Raw genomic sequence first — 19109 nt, 5'->3', positions numbered from 1 at the left:
ATAATAACATAGTGCAGCACCTTGATGCCCACACTCTATGGATCTTGTCATTCCAGTTGTGCTATTCCTACCAAATTCTTTTGGTGGTGCCGAATCCGTTGATCCAAGAGTATGGGTGTGTTTCTTTGTGCTGGTGAGCTCCTGCCATCTTGAGATTTACTCCCTGTAGCCCAGCCATCCTTGGATTGAGGCAGTGCAGCTTCTTGCCCCAAATTGCCTCCTGTTATGGATCAGCCCATCTTCTATCCCCCCAGCATTTGCTTCCTTTCCCACAATAAGGGGGTCACCTGTATGAGAGCACTAGTACATTTTGCTTGGGGGTTATGCTACAGATCCATTTTTGTGGAAAATCTACCGTATATACTCGAGTATAAGCCGTCCCGAGTATAAGCCGAGGTACCTAATTTTACCTCCAAAAACTGGGAAAGCTTATTGACTCGAGTATAAGCCGAGTATAAGCCTAGGGTGAGAAATGCAGCAGCTTCTGGTAAGTTTCAATTAAAAAAAAGGGTTTCTGCTCCCATTGGAGGTGCCAGCGTCTCGTTTTTGGATGCCGACGACCATTCTTGGATGCTGGCGATTATTCTTGGAGACTATTCTTGGACGCCGGCGACTATTCTTAGACGCCCATGACTATTCTTAGACGCCCGCAACCGTTTTTGCTCTTGACCCGAGTATAAGCCGAGGTAGAGTTTTTCAGCATATTTTGGGGGCTGAAAAACTCGGCTTATACTCGAGTATATACGGTATATATAAACCCAAAATGAATTGTTGTGCCTGTACATATATTTAGCATCTCAGTACTGTCCATGGAACAAATGAACAAACTGCCGTTAGCAGGGAAGATATCAGGCCACTGATTCTCACTGTGCCAGGGCGTCTCTTATACAAGAGTTGTGCAGAAGCTGTGGGAGGGGAACGCTGTTAGTCACTGTATTAGTCACTGTGTTCGGCATCATTCCCTTTCTAATGTAATTATGATGGTCTCTGTTATGGATGTGTGGCTTTTATGGTCATTAATATCAGCCTGAGATTGCCTTGTGTTTGGGTAACAAGCAGGCCATGACAGGCTCCAGATTGCATAATTACCATTAGGCTGAAAAATACATTTTATCTTAATAATTAATTTACTGATAGACCACATTATGGAAAAGGATGGGCAGCCCTTGTGGTTTCCACCTGCTGAGTCTCAAGCAACAAGTGCAGCTATTGTTGTGTATTGGCTCAAGGCTTCACTGGAAACCAAATAAGACTTTATCACAGAGAAGGATTGTTTTGCTTCACTTTTTGGTCCTCCTACTGAGACCTTCATCAGGAGTGTTATTATTCACCCCACCACCCAACAATGTGGCAAAGTACTGTCACTGGGTTCTCCTACTGGGAAATTCGGATACATTTTTCCTGCACTGCTTTATACAGCTCTTTATGACAGGCGTTAAGATTGGGGTTCTACTAAAGTTCCCTCGTGCCTGCATGCAGAATTTGAGGCTAGCACAGCGAATTTTTTCGCCTCGTTTCACCGGAAAAATGACGCCCATAAACAATTTCGCTGCGCGACAACGTTTTTTTGACGCCCATAGACTTTAATGGCCACTTGCAACATTTCGCTGGCGGCGAATTTTTGGCGAAGCGAAACAGGTCAAATTCGCCCATCCCTACGCACAACATATAGTGGTGCGCACAATGAATTTTTGTTCTGACCTGAGCACACAGTTTATAAAAACTGAGCACGCAAGTTTAAAATGTTCACTTGGTATGAGCCAATCTGTTCCATTTCCTTCTCCTAAAAATTTGGGAAACTGCAAATAAATTTGCAAAATGGTGAAAAATTTCATAAAACACAGTGAAGTCACAAGCACATGACACTAATTTGCTCATCACTAATGTATGCACAAAATCATTTTTTTTTCACACATAGCCAAGAAGCAGTTAGATGGGACTTTGGGCTCTGCTAGACAATGTAGGGTTGCCACCTTTCCCCGCTGTTAACAGCTCTGTTGCCATCAATATACCCAACCTGAACCCGTAACTGGAAACCTAATTTTTTTGAGTGTTAATGTTTATTTTATCTGCAGAGATGAAAATAATAAAGAAAACTACCCAGAGAGAGTCACAGAACTGGAGGATGACTCCTCGCCATCATGGGATGTTCCACCTCACTCAGATAAGAAGATGTTTGATGGACCCACCAGGCATGGAGTTGGCATCTTGCAAACCAAGCAGCCCAAGTCCAACAGCCATGAAGGAAATCAGGTAAAAAAATAAGAATTGAGCTGTTTCACCTTCTTTTATTGTCTTTCATTTATCATGTGCTGGTTGTCTTTATCATGTGCTAGAGATGTATTCCAACCTGATAGACATTGCGGACTTGGACTTCTTCTCCAGTCTTTCTTTTGAGGCATCATAGCACAAATAATTATATGCACTAGATATGTGTTTCATTGTGCTTAAACATATTGAACGATATCAAAAAATGAGAGTGTTGGTCTTAGAAGACCTCCCATTCTTTCTTAAAGGGGTAGCTCACCTTTAACATAACATTTAGCATAACGTAGACAATGATATTCTGAGACAATTAGCAACTGGTCTCCATTTTTTTGCATTTTTCAAAATATTTCGTTTTTTATTCAAAAGCTTGGTGGTTTTGAATATCTGGTTGCTAGGGGCCAATATACCCTAGTAACCAGGCAATGACTTGAATGTGAGACTGGAGTATGAATAATAGGTGGACTGAATAAAAACATAAGCAATAACATTTAACTTCATTTAGATCCATTTTGGAAAGTTTTTATCACCACTAAAGGGCTCCGCTCTTAAAGGAGAAGGAAAGGCTAAAACTAACTAAGTTTTATCAAAAAGGTCTATATAAATACATGAGTAAACCCTCAAAGTAACACTGATTTGGGTCCTCTTTCTAAAGAAACAGCACATTTCTTTCCTTATATTGTGTACACATGGGCTTCTGTATCAGACTTCCTGTTTTCAGCTCAAACCTCCAGGGCTAGGGCTTGAGCATGCTCAGTTTGTTGCTCTCTCCCTCCTCCCCTCCCTGCTGTAATCTGAGCCCAGAGCTATGCCTGAGCAGGGAGAGACTCAAGCAGGAAGTGATCTCACACCTAGCTAATATGGCAGCTGCTATCTTAAACAAACAGAAAACTTCTAGAGCTGTTTACTCAAGTATGGTAAAGCATCAGCAGAATAAATGTAGTGTTATAGCTGCATTATTGTGGCTAAACTATTGGCAATATACTGCTTTGGTAGCTTTCCTTCTCCTTTAAAGGGGCACAAGGTGGGTTTGAGAGATGCCTGTGAAATGTATGAGTTTGTAGATCCATGCAAAGATTTCTGCCATTTATAAATAGTAAAAATTAATACAATTTAATATATATATGGCCACTGGCTGTACCTGGAAAGGCCCATAATCTAAATAACAAGTGGGTTACTTGAAACACAAATTGAGGGGTAATTAGCACATTAAAGGTTATTTATTAAGGCACGATTTTTTTCCCAGCGTCCGTTTTGACACAGAAAACCCCGAAAAAGTTGCGGTAAATAAATATGCAATTTTTTTCACAATTTATTATGCCCCGAACCTGTTCCAAGTCCAAATCTGAAAATACTCCATCTAGAACCTGCCAAATTCGAGTGAAAGTCAATGGCACATTTTAAAGATGTTTTTTTCGCACGTCAATCCAAAAAAAAATCACGTTTTTTTCAGACCCGAGTTTTATTATTGATAAATAAGGGTAAATCGTGGATTCTAGTTTGGTCTGACTTTTTTTTTATAAAAAAAAAACCCCATAAAAATTTGGATTTTGATAAATAACCCCTATACTGTCTCTGCCAGAACAAATTTGTTTCTATAATCACTTTTTACATTTTTTCCTTTAATTTATACAAGCGTTGGTTGATATTAATGAGTCATCCTGAGGTACATAAAGTAGCACTGGGCTTTGTCATCGTTTTGCAGCGTTATATAATAATTCCATTTACGCTTATTTCATTAATCGCATTACTTACAGTGAGAAAGGTGAGCAATAGGTGTGAGTTTGTGCAGATGCCTTTAAACACCCACATAGAAAAACAATTAGCTTCACTGCACTCCATGTTGTTGTTAACCCTTTTACTCCACAACAAGGCACAAGGCAAAGCCAATGGATAAATATGTCTGGGAGGATTAAAGGAGAACTAAACCCTAAAAATGAATGTGGCTAAAAATGTCATGTTTTATATAGTGAACTTATTGCACAAAGCTAAAGTTTGAGCTTGTCAATAGCAGCAATGATCCAGGACTTCAAACTTGTCACAGGGGGTCACCATCTTGGAAAGTGTCTGTGACACTCACATGCTCAGTGGGCTCTGATTGGCTGTTGAGAAGCTAAGCTTAGGGCTCGTCACTAATTATCCAGCAGAAAATGAGCTTCCCTGGCTGTAATATAAGCTGATGCTACAGGTTTGCTGATTATTAAATTCTGATGCTAATTGCACTGGTTTCTGTGCTGCCATGTAGTAATTATCTGTATTAATTACTAATCAGCCTTATATTGTGACATTTCTATTCTATGTGTACTGTATATTGTGAGTGGGTCCCTAAGCTCAGTAAGTGACAGCAGCACAGAGCATGTGCAGTGAATCAGCAGAAAAGAAGATGGGGAGCTACTGGGGCATCTTTGGAGACACAGATCTTTACTGCTAAAGGGCTGTGGTTGACAATGTGCCAGTGCCCAGCCTTGGAGTTGCTTAAACATTTGGCACATTCCAATATTTGGGTTATTGCCTTTACATTTTTAAAGCTAAGGTGTATGGCGTCTCCCAAATATACACAAAGATGAAAAATGTGCTCCCATTTTTTATTGCATCTCACTATACCTCTATTTTACATCATTGATGTGGTGCCCTGGCCCCTTAATAGTTACCCCTTTAACCCTTACCGCCCTCAATCCCTGTACTATGAAGAGAGTTTATTACAATGCACACAACAAGCTATACCCCTATACTGCACTGAATCTGTGGCCCTATAAAGGCCCTATAATGGCCACTCCGAAAGGGAAACGGACAGAACCAGAATTTGAGAGTTATTAGGTCAAAGCAGCCAAAGCGACAGTTGCTAATCATGTTACATGTTACTCTATGGGGGACAATTTGACACTGTATTTTCAGGCCACTAATGTTGTTCCATGTACAGGATAGAAATAAATAGCAGGGCAAATAAATCGTTTTCATTTTTTGGTCTTACTGGACCTTTAATGAAGAATGAACCCAGTAGGGAAGGATTGATACACAAACTACACACAAATATTCTTTTTATTTATTTGACTGATGCAAATTCTTGATTCTTTTGCATTTTAAGGGATTCATAAAGGGGAGAAATGCCTGGGTTCGGCAGCTGCACCCTTCATACAGATATAAATAGGAATCGGAAGGGCTCACAGCTGTGCTCTTATTTACCCTTTAATGCACATAGAACTCCCAATCTGAGACGTCAGCGCCCAACCGGTCGTTTGCGTTCGGATGAAAGAAGCTGCTAATTTAGAGCTTATTAAACACAAATTCCTTTCAAACACTCTGGCACCCCCTAAATGGAGTTAATTAAAGGGGCCCGAGAGCCTGCACCAACTGTGAATTTCCCCTTAAAAATGAACTGTAGGAGATTATTTGCACCTGCTTAACATTTTTTTATGGTTTTTGAAAGATTTACATTTTTTATTGTGCAGCTCCCGGTTTGGGATTGTATCAGATGTCTGGTTTCTAGGGATGAATGAGCTTAGCAACCAGGCAGCTGCCGGCAAATAGAAAAAGGAAGGGGAATTCTGCACAGCATGAATACAAAGATAATAAGAATTAAAATGACCATAAAATGAAAGCCTTGCATCAATGTGAGCGACAGAGGACAGTGAACATAGACTAGTTGTAGGCAGAAGACACTTTAACAGGTACCTACCCAGCGCCCCCTATTGTTACACCCTAGGCAGCTGCCTACCCCTAGTCCCTCAGATTTTTTGCAGGGGGGCCCAGTGCTATGAAGTAGCCCCACTGTTTTCTGGGGTCAGTGACCCTGATGACAACATCAGTTTCAGTTGCGTCCTAAAGAATTGGAATTTCAAAAATTAAGATCAAAAAAATAGTTTTACTTAAAGGAGACCTAAAAATCAAGTTGGGGAGCTGCTGTGGGTAAATGAGGAGGGCTGCTGAACCTTTGGGCTGGTATAGTAAGTTCAGCATAAAATACAGCATGTCTAGCTATATTGATTTTTTTAGACATTATGGGGCCTATTTATCAAAATCCAAATTTTTCTGATCTTTTAAATTAAAAAAGACCAAACTAGAATCAACGATTTGACCTTATTTATAGTGATGGGTGAATAAATTAGTCAGGCGCGAATTTCAGTGTTTCGCCACCGGCGATTAAATTTGCAAAACTACTGGGAAAATTCGCTGGCAGAAAATCCATTGCGTCCAAAAAAAAATATTGGCGTGCATCAGAATAGTTGCAAGCATAAAAATTGTCACGTGTCAAAATAATTTTTTCGTACAATTGTTTTTGATTTTTGGCCGAAAAATTTGAAATAGCCAGATTTTCTAATTCCAGCGCAGACCACATATACTTCCAAATAGTATAGGGACCTCTCCCATTGACTCATATACAACCTTGGCTGGTATAAGATGCCGGATTTTCGGATTTCGACTTTTTGCAGCCTCCGGGTTTAATACATACTAAAAAAAAGGGTTTTTTTCAACAAAAAAATTCAGATTTTATAGTAAAAAAAACCTAAAATTTTTGGCATCGGACTTTGATAAATAACCCCCTAAGTGGACTTTCCTTTTAAAACATTGACAGTAGATGAAACTGTAGCCAATCAGGACATCAGTAAATCATTAGGGCTGGAACAACCCATAGACACCCTGAATGTTGACTGGACAACACAATCAACACAATGCAAATGTGCACCAGCCTAGTTACCCATAGCAACCAAAGCAAATGTGCTTTCATTATTCCGACTACACTCGACAGATGAAAAAACGGGACTGGATCACATTTCCACCATGTGTCTATATGTTAATGTGGGGGCTGTTTACAATGGAGGACATTCATCCTACTGGCGTTCATTCTTAGGGCAAGTCTAGTGGGGAATTCATTAGGTGGTAATAAAGGGGAAGCAAACCCAAAATCAGCTTTCCAATATACTGTACATTCACTAAAAAAAAATTTTGTTATTTGTGAATGTAATTGCTGTTGAAAACAGAGTCTTTTTGCACTGGTGGTTCTGACTTCTGAACAATGTAACAGAAGCCAGCTGATTAACAGAACAGGGAAGAAGCGTGCCGGACTGCCTCCTGCTAACAGACGAGACAGAATCTGATATTTCTGCAGGATTCATTACACTGTTATCTGAAAATCATAGTCATTGTTAGTGCTGCTGATCGGTCAGGCTGGTTCATCTTCCCTATTTGTAGCATGTGAATATGTGATGTGCACATGAAAGGCAAAGCAGAAGGGAACACTAGCCCAGGAACACCTCTCTTCTCATGTCTGGGCTGGCTAATTTAGGATAGAAAAGTCCTCAGAGCGATCGGTTTGGCATATATACTCATCAGTTTATTGGCTTTGGAGCAGGATATCTATTTATTCACTTTTGCACTTTTTTGGCACTTACCTTGGATCTGGTGCAATACCTCCGGGGAGCACTGATCTAGGGTGGAGATGTGTGGCCATTAGGTTCCTTCTCCCCCTGAACTCCTTTATAAGTGCACACAGTGTTGGGACCTCTTCGGAGGTCCATTGGTTCCAGATATCTCCACTCTTTTGTCTGGAGAGAGAGAGAGAAGGATAAAGGGGTTCCCCTAGCCTTGATATGAAGGTAATCTGAAGATCCTTGTCCCCTGTTCGAGCCTTTTGGCCAGGGGGGTCGGGGATAAAGGGTTCCACCCTAGCCTTCTGGTGAAGGTGGTTCAGAAGAATCCTGCTTATTCCTGGTGCCTTTTGGACCTGATAACCTGGAGATTCGGGACTTAGTCTAAGTCCAATTGCACCCCTAGCTTGTGATGTCTCGAGCTCTACAGAGGCATCTTCCCTATAGCAGTGACTGAGTGGCTGCTCAGTGGGGGAATAAACAGAATTATGGATTTCCTGGGAGAAGCATTTAGAGAACTTCTATCCTCATGGCAAGGTGAGCCTGGACCAAAAAATTATGATTTTCCCTTTCAGTCTTAAATTCACATCTGTTGTAGCGGGGATTAGTCCCAGTAGAAAACCTTAGCCTAGGTGCATACTGATACTTAGAAGCTTATTTTTCACAGATAGCAATAAATAAGAAACCCACCCTTCTCTTTTTAAGCTGTAAACTATAATGAGAAAGTCCCTCTTTACCCCCTGTATATGTCAGTATTTGGGTTGCCACCTGGCCATTAAATTGCCAGCTAGAGCTAGAAATACTATTACAAATGTGCCGGGAATGTAATTGCCAGTCAATTTTGAATTACTTACCCTTTCCCCTCTCTCTGAACTAGGGTTGCCCGGTATTTTACCAGCCTGGCCGGTAGAAATTAGGCTTGATCCCAATGGTAATAATAGGGGAAATGCATAAAAATATAGGAAGGCCGGTATTTTTTTTTAAAAAAAAGATGGCTGAGTCCAGTGTAGGACATAAGTGGGGTCTGCAGGACAAACTGAGTTTCAATCTATTCTTCCTGACATCTTGTAACATTGTCCCACGTGAAACATAACATCTGTACTGAACAATATTGATTTCCCTAATTCCCCGTCCGTTTCCCCATAGGGTATATATGATGTTATTTACAGTAAATGGAAAGTGTTACTATAAAACCATTCCTCTTGTATCCGTTGCACAAACAAAACCACAAGGTGATACTTTGTATCAATGTAAGGAATTGTATTGATTTCTTTCTCTGCTTGAATGTTTTTCCGTCGTTTCCCCTATCCCTGCTGGATTTCCAATGGATTCATAGACAGTTCTTTAAAGGAAAAATAATCCTTCCTGGATCTTATTTCTGATGCACAAACAAGACATCAATGTGATACTTGCGGAGCATCATTGCTGGAGTTCCTATGCAAGTTTATAGTTTCCCCCTTTCATTTTTTCTTCCCCTTTGTAAATAAATATCAGATTTGTTACCTGCAGCCGTGTGGTTTAACCCGCCTGGGTTAAACCACCTCCCCAAACACAGACCTCTGCTCCTAATGCCTCTTCCTGTGCAGTTTCTATACAGTTGAGTAATTCACTTGCCTTTCTCTCTTCCTTCCTTTTAATGCATCTAAAATATCATTCCTGGATGCCTTCATATGTCACTGACAGTAAATTACCCTACCATTTGCTCTGTATTTAGCTTTAGCAGTTTTAGTGCCATATTTAAAGGGGAACTAAAGCCTATTTTTGAATTCCAGACTTGGAGGCAAGTTTAAAAACCAGGTTAACTGCCACACAGAGCCTTCTGTAGGCTGCCAGTCCACATGGGGGCTCATGGGAAAAAAAAGGTTGGGGACCCCTGATCTAGGATCTGGACAAATTTTCCCTTAGCAGCTCCACATCTTGAATCTTTTAAGTGTCAGTGGCACTGCACATGCTCAATGTGCTCTGGCTGCTGCTGAGAGATAAGTATAGGGAAAACCATCAAAATATAGCGGAAAGAGAGGGTACATTTATCACACTGAGTACTGGGAAGAATTTGTTATACAGAGCTGCCACGTAATGTGAATCTGAATTAATTACTAATCAGCCTTGTATTCTGAATTTTATGTTGTGTACATATACATTGTGCAATGGGGCAAATTCACTAAGCGCCGAATCGCCTAACGCTAGCGTCAATTCGCTAGCGTTGGGCATTTTCTTTACTTCGCAAATTCACTAACGAACGCTGGCGTAAATTCGCTAGTGTTACTTCGCACCCTTACGCCTGGCGAATTTTCGCTACGGACGTAACTACGCAAATTCACTAACGCGTGCAGTGTACTGAACGCCACCTTTTACGCTAGACTTCCTTCGCCACCTCAGACCAGGCGAAGCGCAATAGAGTAGATAGGGATTGCTTCAAAAAAAGTTCAAATTTTTCCCAAAAACGCTGGCGTTTTTTCTATATTATGGGTGATAGGCTGAAAAAGATCGAATTTTTTTTTGGGGCTCCCCTCCTTCCCCCCTACATTTCCTAACTCATGGCAACTTACCTATACAGTGGGCACATGTGTAGGGCAAAAAAAATTTTTATTTGATGTTTTGAAGGTTTCCCAGGCATTTGTAGTGATTCTACGTATTCCTCCATTGAAATTTGAATTTGGCACCGTATGCAAATTAACCATCGCTAGCGTAACTTCGCTTCGCTTAGCGAATCAACGCTAGCGCAACTTTGCAACCTTACGCTACCTCTGTGCGCAACTTCGGATTTTAGTGAATTTGTGGAGCGCTGGCGAAACTACGCCTGGCGAAGTGTGGCGAAGTGTGGCGCAACTACGAATCTTAGTGAATTTGCCCCAATTGTCCCTAAGCTCAGGTAACTGACAGCAGTCATTCCCTGTGTACACATGGCCTCTTCTGCTTGCTGTATTTAGGTTGCTGAACCCTTAGTATCTGAAGTTCCCTCATTGCATGAAGTCTCTCATCTCCGGCCTGTAGAAGCCTTGAGCCTTTTCACAAGAGATCACTTTACACCAGTGGCATAATGAGCATTTATTTTTTAGTGGTTCCCGTATCACAAAGCTCTAATTCTTCCATTAAACTGCTGTTTTTTTCCTGCAGGAAAGTGAGAATGTAATCCCATGCCTTGCTGAGAGTTGGCCAACAAAGGGACTGGCGTCTCATGATCATCTTCACCATGTTCCCCTGAGAGGAGCCGCCGAGCATCCGGCAAGGTGAGTGTGGTGACTGTAGCCTTTAAACCATGCTGGGAAGGTTGTTGGCAGAGACGAAGTGGGTTGAATCGGCTGGGTTTAAGGGGTTCAAGTAGTCAACAGTCTTTATGTTCAGAACAGCAACTGTGTACATGGGTTACATTTTGTGAATTGGGCTGCAACTGTAGGACAGTGGGTATAGTAAGGCAAGATGGTGCAAGAGGAATTACTGTGTATTAGTGTATATAATAAGCCAAGGTAGTATCAGGGGAAGGAGTTGTATTTGTGTGAATGTGTGTAATACAAGGCAAGACACATGAAAGACCGCTCAAGCTCCCCACATTACCTCTGTCCAGGTGCTCAATCCTCAGCGTCTCCACTGTATAAATGTAATAAACTAGAAAAGTTGGACAGCACTTCTGGCTGATAACACCTAACGCGTTTCGGGATACCTATGATAGTTGATCCCAAAACGCGTTAGGTGTTATCAGCATACTCCCGGGATACCGGGAAAAAACCCGGTGGGCCCGACCCTTAATGGGCCCCTGCCGAGCCAGTACCCTCTCCCGATCAGATTCGGAGGAACAAAAGTTTTTTTAGGCGCATGTGCTCAGCACCTGATGATTTAGGAGCGCCGCGGCGCCTTCACGCAGGTGCGACGAGCGGCGCCTGCATCCGTGCACGCTCGGTGCGTCATATAGGGGCGTGGGGTCGCCGGGGGCCCTGGACATTAGTCCCGGTGGGCCCTGTGCCCCCCAGTCCGACCCTGAGCATACTGCTATAATAAAGCCCTTTCCATAAGTGCCATCCAACTTTTCTAGTTTATTATATAATACAAGGCAAGGTAGTGTCATGGGAAGGGGCTTCAGTTAATGGATAGGGGTTAAGTAATGCAATTCTGGTTCAGGGATGAACAGTACCCATGGGAGAGTATATATTAAAGTAGCTTGGTGCCAGGGGAAGGAATGGCAATTTGTACATAATAAGACATTGTAACGTTGGGGAAAATATGTATGGTAAATTAACTGGTGTTGCCCTGCTTGTTATTCTAAGGGCAGTCCAGAGTGGGGCTGTGGGTTGCATTGAATTCAACTGACCAGTTATGGCTTTAGCAATCTATACGTCATGCATATCGGGGAAAGATCTGCTCTTATCGTGTATGGTCACCTTTAGCTGTAGAATTTGTGGCCCTTTAAGATATCAGAACAATTTGCTTTGTGCATGGAGATGCCAGTTCTGTACACAAACAGTTTTCAGGAGCAGCAGACACAACTGTATATATTGTATAAAGCTGAGCTCTACCCAGTGGTACCACCGCTTGTCTCCTAGAGAGAGAGTGAGGCACACAGAACCTCATGGCCACTGCCTGTAAGTATCATCAATTAGTCCCATCATCATGTTCTTACCCACAGCTGGGCACGTTCCCAACCAAAGGGTTAACAGAAAAGCTTAGCTGTATGTCTGCCCATCAATCTAATTCCCAGCTAGGCACCCGCTCTTCTTCTCCCACTCGGTGCCCCTTAAGGCTCAGCTCCGTGGGCTGGGGGTCTGGCAAGTTATAGAGTTTCTTTGTATTAGTTGGTTAGAGAAACTCAATTATAACTTGTGTTTGTGCAGATTGTTATGTAACGCTTTACATTCCCTACTGTTTGCAGTTCAGGGCAGGACCTTTGTTCATTCAGCTCAGATTCGCTCTCAATGCACTAACTTATGGCACTGGGTATGTTGGCACAGCTGTACGGCAACATTTTTATGGAAAATAGTGTTTGTGTCTGTACAAACGAAGTGGAGACCTTTAAGATCTGGCACCAATATATTCTGTAGACTCCTCTGTTGTTAGCCTGCTTCTTATAAAGCGTACCCCTTAGTACTCATTTAAAAAGCAGGTGTGTTTGGGGTCTGGCTGCGCTATGCACTTAGCCTTGGGTCGGTGATCTGGCGATAGCAAGTGCGAATCAGCCCTGTCCTTACCACTTGCTATAGGGCACTCCCTAGCTTGTGCGTATCAATGAGTAAGGGCAGTGCTGTAATCACAGTTCTACATTCTATTTTGGAGCACAGAGACCTGCTCCAAATCATCTATGTGCAGGGCAGGGTGCAAAATGCAAAAAAGATGGCATCTATTAATTGCACTCTGCACTGGAAAACAAAAAATTACCCCTGTGGTTGCACAGAAGCTGCTTCAATTGGCATCATATCTATAAGCCAAGACTCCATTTGCTATAGTTCTTCTTCATTGGTCTGTTCAGCTGCCTTCTATGGTGTCATTTCAACAGTCAGAGCCAGCAGTGCAGGGACTATCAAAATATACTGCTTTTAATAGCTGTTTGTGTTTACAAATAACTTTAAAACCAATAAAAGTGTGCAGTGTCGGACTGGGATGCCAGGGGCCCACCAGAAAGCCTTAGACCTTGGGCCCACCAAAAAACCTAAAAACGTGAGCCCACCAGAAAACCTTAGACAGTGGACCTTTCCAAACTATTATTCTTCCTCTACTCACTCAACCTCTTTATTCTCCAAGTCTTTTATATATATTTACAATATTCTCCCATTATTAAGCATTTTCCCTAAGAAATAGGGAATGACCACGAAATAGGCCAAATGTTTAGAAACAAGAGGGCCCACTAACACTTGGGCCCACCGGGAGTTTTCCTGGTATCCCAGTGGGCCAGTCCGACACTGAAAGTGTGTAATGGTTGCGTACTGGAAAGGTGCTTGGAATTATATTGAATGTAATATTTGGAGTATTTGGCTGGACTTCTCCTTTACAGCTAGCAAGCCACAGACTCAGTAAGGCTGAAAAACATTTCAACGTCTGTAGGAGGAGGGATTCTGAGAATTCTTACTGATGTTGTTCTCGGTTAGATACTGAAATGAAGGTTTTACCCCCAACTGCCGGCTACAGACTTTGGGCTTATTAATTGACAGCTGCTTCCATCAATGGTCTGCCCTGAATCTCTTGCTCCTTAAGCTTTTACTGTTGGGCACGAGACCCCCATTACTGGGTATAGCAGTGATATGAGCAATATAACAGCCAATGGCTCAGTCTGTGTATGAGAACCTGCATTCTTCTTCTGCTATGTGACTCATCCTCATGGAGCTTTACAATTATCTGAAGTATCTCTATTGTACTGGCATAGGATTGTATTGACAATTCTATTTCCCTGCTTGTTTTTCTACAGAGAAATGCAGCTTAAAGGGATGATTCACCTTTAAGTTAACTATTAGTATGTTATAGGAATGGCCAATTCTAAGCAACTTTTCAATTGGTCTTCATTATTTATTTTTTTGAACTATTCCCCTTCTTCTTCAGACTCTTTCTAGCGTTCAGAGGGGGGTCACTGACCCCATCTAAAAACAAATGCTCTGTAGGACTACACATTTATTGTTATTGCTACTTTTTATTACTCCTTTTTCTATTCAGGCCTCTCCTGTTCATGCTCATTTAAATCAGTGCATGGTTGCTAGGGTAATTTGGACCCTAGCAACCAGATTGCTGAAATTGCAAACTGGAAAGCTGCTGAATAAAAAGCTAAATATCTCAAAAACCACAAATAATAAAAATTGAAAACCAACTGCAAATTGTCTCAGAATATCACTCTCTACATCAGGGGTCCCCAACGTGTTTATCCGTGAGCCACATTTAAATTCAAAAGAAGTTGTAGAGCAACATAATCATGCAAAATGTTCTTAGGTTCAATATCATCACTGTCACCAGACGCCATAGTAGTGGTGAGCCCTGTTTCAGTTGCATTTGATCTTGTTGCTCAGATGGGCTCAAAATTCATGGAAAAGTTAAGTATGTGAACCAGCTGCCCCATAGTGAATCAAGAACATTCAGGGAGGAACCTGTTGCCTGCTTAAGAACTATATGAAGGTCCCCTAGTCTTCTTAAAGATCCAAATATGTGAGCCATCAGCCCGAATGCATGGAACAATATATATTTGGCCATAACCATGAATGGCCAGTTATACAGTCTATACCTGTTCAGCCTTGGGGGCTTAAGAGACAGATACCTGGAAGATCAGTCAGTTTGATGCAGAATTAATTGTGCAGGAGCATATAGGTCAGTTTCAGAGTCTATAGCAGGGGTTCCCAACCTTTTTTTACCCATGAGCCACCTTCAAATGTAGAAACAAGTTGGCGAGCAACACAAACATGCAAAAAGTTCCTGGCAAAGCCAAATATGGGCTATTGATAGCCCCAATGAGGACTTGCTGCCTATAGGAGGCTCTGTTTGGGGTACACTTGGTTTTTATGTAACTAAAATTTGCCTCCAAGCCTGGAATTCAAAAATAAGCCCCTGCTTTGAGGCCACTGGGAGCAACATCCAAGGGGTTGAAGAGCAACCTGTTGCTAACAAGCCACTAGTTGGGGATCACTAGTCTATAGACTGATTGCCAATAGTGACAAGCAAAATTTTTCGCTGACTTTCACCGCAAAAATTACGCCTAATTACAGACTAATTTGCCAATATCCAAATGCCCAAATAACTTCACTGGTGCAGACAACTTTGTTCTTAGCACCGGTCTCTCTTTCTATCATAATGACTTTGAATTGGAGCTCTAGTCCCCTTCAACTCCAGCTTAATCCATGGGTCTTGCCCTTGGACTGAGCTTACATTTAATTAAACAATTCACTGCTGATCCAGATAATATCTGGTTACCTGATTGGGATTACAATCGGCTAAGATTAGATATATTTTCCAATGGACCCAAGCACAACTTGCTGTTTCTGGGGGCTCATTTTTCCAGTGTACACATTGACTAGACTTTATTAACACAGATGCATCACTTCCATGTGCTTTTATCTGACAAATACAAAAAAGACTAGTGACCCTGATAGTAACCTTTGTAGAACAACATTAGAAAGTAACAGCCAAATCCAAAGGGAGGGCTGGGACAATAAGAAATATATGGATATGTGGGTTAGATTACTCCAATTCCGGTGGATATAGATTTAAATCTCATCAAATGGTGACTATCATGGCTCCCAGCATTCCCATTCCCCACCTGTAAGTCTTCTCTGCAATAATCCGACACCTGTTTTAGCTGGATGAGCGGCAAGACTTGCTAAATTTACTTGCTAATTTGCACTGTAATTGCTGTTTCTATATTTCCCTCCTCGGGGCGGTGAATATAAATTCCCTTTAAATACCACATGCCGAGTTCTGAGCCTGGAAACAATAAATTTGCATATTCTGCTGTCAGGAAGAAGGGGACAGGGACCTTTGTATTTGGGGGTTCTAATATCAGGCTGCATTGTTCCAGGGCAGATAATATGGCATAAGCCAAGAACCACATCCTTCTATTCTCTCTCTATCTAGGTAGTAGAGTTGCTCACCACTATATATAGTGAAAATAGTACCCCCTCTTGTAAATTATAAGGATATTATAAGTTACCGAGGAGTTTCATGACCATATAAAAACACGAGGCCGAAGGCCGAGTGTTTTTAAAGGTCATGGAACTCCGAGGTAACTTCTAATATCCACATAATTTGCAACTGGGGGTACTTTATTTATTATAATACACAAATTTAAGTGAGTCATGTGAAATTACATCAGAACTCAACGTTTATAACTGATGACATCAGAACTCACCGTTTATAAGGATATAATTTACAGGATATTCATGGCTTTTGTGTATTATATGTGATTATCTTACAATAGAGTTGGGCCGGGGAATTTCATGTTTTATAAAATGTATAAAAAGGGCGAGGGTTGGTCAATCTGGCCAGGCATATAAACCAAACAGTATTACCTTGGGTGCCAATATTACTTGACCCAACTGTGATACTCAACTGTGATCAACAGTTGATGAACAGCAAAAATTAACAGTTTTATTATTTACTGAATATTAAGATATGGATATATAAATGTTGTCCCCTTGTTTTCCCTAGAACCCATCAAGGTGTAACTGACTCCCTGACAATCAGCTTTCTTGTCACTTCCCACAGTAGGTTATTGTAATAATAATAATAAATAAGTAGAATGACCTAAATGTTCCCGGTATCTGATACCATTTGTCTATACTTAGAACAATTCAGTAGGAACAGCTCCATAGTTTTATTATCAGATGCTACCATTAAGGCACAAGGAACATACTGTATCTTTAATTATAGTTGTAATAACCAGCATTTCTTGCAAGCCTTGGAGTTGTTTGTACATACAGGTTACATCACAGATGTATCTGTCATATTACAAGCATTTAATGTAAAGCTGAGTAACACAAAGAGAATTCTGTATGTGGGCTGTCACTTCTAAAGAGGTTCCTAGCTCTGACTAGAGAGAGGTGATAACTGATACACTGGTAACATATAATATATATAACAGTTTGTTTAACTCCAAGCACAAATGAATCAAATCTATTTATCATCCCTTTTTATCCACAGATACAGACACTTATTATTAACACCAAAGCTGCCAAATGGGCATCCAGGCATTAGCAATTGCCCATCACATGACAAGGCCTTCGAAGAAGCAGTTAAAGGCAGAAAGATTGTTGTAAAGATCAATATCAATATAAATTTATTGCTTGACTGCGCAGGCAGCTCCAATAAAAACAGCAGCAGGGATAATAGTCTCTGGGAAGGGAGTGTGACTGTGGGATAGCAGGTATAGTAGGGAGAGATGGTGTCTATAGTAACAGTGGATAATAGTCTTTGGGAAGGGAGTGTGACTGTGGGATAGCAGGTATAGTAGGGAGAGATGGTGCCTATAGTAACAGTGGATAATAGTCTCTGGGAAGGGAGTGTGACTGTGGGATAGCAGGTATAGTAGGGAGAGATTGTGCCTATAGTAACAGTGGGATACTAGTCTCTGGGAAGGGAGTGTGACTGTGGGATAGCAGGTATAGTAGGGAGAGGTGGTGTCTATAGTAACAGTGGGATAATAGTCTCTGGGAAGGGAGTGTGACTGTGGGATAGCAGGTATAGTAGGAAGAGATGGTGCCTATAGTAACAGTGGATAATAGTCTCTGGGAAGGGAGTGTGACTGTGGGATAGCAGGTATAGTAGGGAGAGATGGTGTCTATAGTAACAGTGGATAATAGTCTCTGGGAAGGGAGTGTGACTGTGGGATAGCAGGTATAGTAGGGAGAGATGGTGCCTATAGTAACAGTGGATAATATTCTCTGGGAAGGGAGTGTGACTGTGGGATAGCAGGTATAGTAGGGAGAGATGGTGCCTATAGTAACAGTGGATAATATTCTCTGGGAAGGGAGTGTGACTGTGGGATAGCAGGTATAGTAGGGAGAGATGGTGCCTATAGTAACAGTGGGATAATAGTCTCTGGGAAGGGAGTATGACTGTGGGATAGCAGGTATAGTAGGGAGAGATTGTGCCTATAGTAACAGTGGGATACTAGTCTCTGGGAAGGGAGTGTGACTGTGGGATAGCAGGTATAGTAGGGAGAGGTGGTGTCTATAGTAACAGTGGGATAATAGTCTCTGGGAAGGGAGTGTGACTGTGGGATAGCAGGTATAGTAGGAAGAGATGGTGCCTATAGTAACAGTGGATAATAGTCTCTGGGAAGGGAGTGTGACTGTGGGATAACAGGTATAGTAGGGAGAGATGGTGCCTATAGTAACAGTGGGATAATAGTCTCTGGGAAGGGAGTGTGACTGTGGGATAGCAGGTATAGTAGGGAGAGATGGTGCCTATAGTAACAGTGGATAATAATCTCTGGGAAGGGAGTGTGACTGTGGGATAGCAGGTATAGTAGGGAGAGATGGTGTCTATAGTAACAGTGGATAATAGTCTCTGGGAAGGGAGTGTGACTGTGGGATAGCAGGTATAGTAGGGAGAGATGGTGCCTATAGTAACAGTGGATAATAGTCTCTGGGAAGGGAGTGTGACTGTGGGATAGCAGGTATAGTAGGGAGAGATGGTGCCTATAGTAACAGTGGATAATAGTCTCTGGGAAGGGAGTGTGACTGTGGGATAGCAGGTATAGTAGGGAGAGATGGTGCCTATACTAACAGTAGGATAATAGTCTCTGGGAAGGGAGTGTGACCCGCACCCGACCCTAACCCGCCCTGCTGCAACCCGAACCCGCCTGCACCCGCGCTTCCGGGGTCCTTTTATAGACCAGCGCCTACCCGCCTCACCGATGACGTCGCAATGATGTCCCAAAAGGGGCGGGGCGAGCAGACACAATACTATAAAACCGGAACCCGGATGCCGGCCTTTGAAGGTGGCGGGCGGGGAGAGTAGGAGAAGAGCTCAACCTGCACCCGCCCACCACCCGCGAGGAGCAGTGCACGCGGGTAT

At 42.1% G+C, this 19109-nt stretch overlaps 1 protein-coding gene across 1 annotated transcript in view; it reads left to right on the top strand.

The window, feature by feature from the left end:
- Positions 1-19109, top strand: part of fam13c.S (family with sequence similarity 13 member C S homeolog) — a 79197-nt gene that overhangs the window by 27706 nt on the left and 32382 nt on the right. The window contains exons 3-4 of the mRNA XM_018227320.2: positions 2076-2253; positions 10749-10861. Of these exons, the coding sequence (XP_018082809.2) occupies positions 2076-2253; positions 10749-10861 (291 nt within the window). The remainder of the gene's footprint in view (positions 1-2075; positions 2254-10748; positions 10862-19109) is intronic.

The sequence above is a fragment of the Xenopus laevis genome, chromosome 7S (assembly GCF_017654675.1).
Source record: "Xenopus laevis strain J_2021 chromosome 7S, Xenopus_laevis_v10.1, whole genome shotgun sequence".
NCBI lineage: Eukaryota > Metazoa > Chordata > Amphibia > Anura > Pipidae > Xenopus > Xenopus laevis.
This window is presented reverse-complemented; position numbering and strand designations above follow the sequence as displayed.